At 54.3% G+C, this 1,733-nt stretch overlaps 1 protein-coding gene across 1 annotated transcript in view; it reads left to right on the top strand.

Annotated features, from left to right (window-relative positions):
- The window catches only part of gli2 (GLI family zinc finger 2), a 59,921-nt gene that overhangs the window by 26,593 nt on the left and 31,595 nt on the right, over positions 1-1,733 (top strand). The window contains exon 4 of the mRNA XM_015396545.1: positions 368-556. Coding sequence (XP_015252031.1) covers positions 368-556 — 189 coding nt within the window. The remainder of the gene's footprint in view (positions 1-367; positions 557-1,733) is intronic.

The raw sequence follows: 1,733 nt of genomic DNA on the forward strand, positions 1-1,733 counted from the left end.
GGAGGCCCAGTGAGCTGTCAGCTGTATGGAGGAGTTAATCTGGTTCTTACCGGTTCTGACACCTTAAACGCAGCTTTACTGCTCACAGGTGTGAACAATGTTCCTGAACCTCATGAGTTTCCTGCAGGGAAACAGTTGCTAATGTTTGTTCACCTGATGCTCAGTGATGACCTCATCCTGGGGTATAATGTTAGCTGTGACCAGGAGCCGATGCCCTGAGGGGCCTCCCTCCAGGAGGAGGCGCTCCTGTCCTCTGAGCCCGTCCTTCTTCAGGGTTCCATCCTAGATCCGGGTTCTGCAGAGTTTCCATGCGTTCTGATGACTTCCACACCGAACATGTTCTCTTCTCCTCTCTTCTCTCATGCAGTGACCCACGAGCATTTGAAGGACCGAGCCCTGTTCAGTTTCCCCCCTCCTCCGCCAGGGGCCAACCCTTCAGAGTACTACCACCTGATGGCCAGCGCCAGCCAGAGGAGCCCCTACGGCGACCTGCTGATGCAGAACGGCGCGGCAGCGGCCGCCGTCCATCTGCCGGATTACATCAGCCCTGTGGACGGTGAGAACGGCCAGAGTTCTGCTCCATCAGCAGCTCACACGGCAGCCATGTTTGTTCTCCTTCCTCCTGCCGTGGTTTCCATCCCTTCCTGTCCTCCATTGGAAGCTGACAGCCTGCATGCTGGCGGTCTCTAGTTTTCTGTATTTTTTGGGTTGCAGTTGTTTTCGGTTGAGAACAGGAACCGGTTTAAAGCTGAGTCTGGAAAAGTGTTAAACTCTGACAGGAAGAATGTTCAGGGAAATATTTTCCCATCGGTTCACAGAGACCGGCCTGTTCTTCTGATGAGTTAGAGACTCTTTCACCAACCTGGAGCTGGATTTAAACAGCATCCGGAGTCCAGAACAGGCGGCCTTTCTGGGGCATCAGAATCTGATACCTGCAGGAGCCTTTGGTTCCATCCAACCAGCCCCCCCATCAACAAACTGCTGCAGGGGGGGAGGCCTGGAGACCGCAGACCTCTCCTCCTGACTGACACAGAGCTATAAGATCTGCTGCTTGATTACTCGGCCATTAATCTTAGAAACGTCCCCATCAGAGGCGAACGCAGCGGGGCTGAAGGTGTCCCCCCCCTTTCCTCCCCCCGTCCTCCTCAATAACCTCGGTTGGCCACTTTGTTTGCTCTTTGGCCACAACCTCGGTCACCCCGTTTGGCCGCTCCGCTGCCTCCACCCCAGGCTGACTGATGTGGTCAGCGGTGGGGGGCTCTGCCCGTCCGGAGGCTCTTCCACTCACAGAGACCATATTGACCGAGGCAGCTCGCTAATGGCCGCCGCGGACCGCCTCAGATTGAATCAAAGAGCTTATTTAGTGGGAGAGCGTGGCCATAGCAGTGGTGAAGGTGGCAAATGTGAGCTACATCCATTCCTGCCTGTTTGTTTTGGGTGGATGCACAGATAAATATTAAAAAATCAATTTATGCATTAATATTCAGCAGACCCACCACAAAGCCTGAAAGCCCTCAGTGAACCCAAGAAAGGGACGGCTGTGAGGGTGGAAAAGTTTCCCAGTCTGTGACCCAGTGGGGGAACCTGATGCTCTGCTGCAGGCTTTCTGGAGGACACCTCAAACCAGAGCCTCACCACCACCGTCTGGAGTTTCTACCAGAAACTGGTCCTTACTGGGATGACTGGGATCCTGATTCCTCTCCAGTATGAGACAGTTATCCTGCTACCTTCTG

The sequence above is a fragment of the Cyprinodon variegatus genome, unplaced genomic scaffold, assembly GCF_000732505.1.
Source record: "Cyprinodon variegatus isolate N-32 unplaced genomic scaffold, C_variegatus-1.0 Scaffold804, whole genome shotgun sequence".
NCBI classification, from domain to species: Eukaryota; Metazoa; Chordata; class Actinopteri; order Cyprinodontiformes; family Cyprinodontidae; genus Cyprinodon; species Cyprinodon variegatus.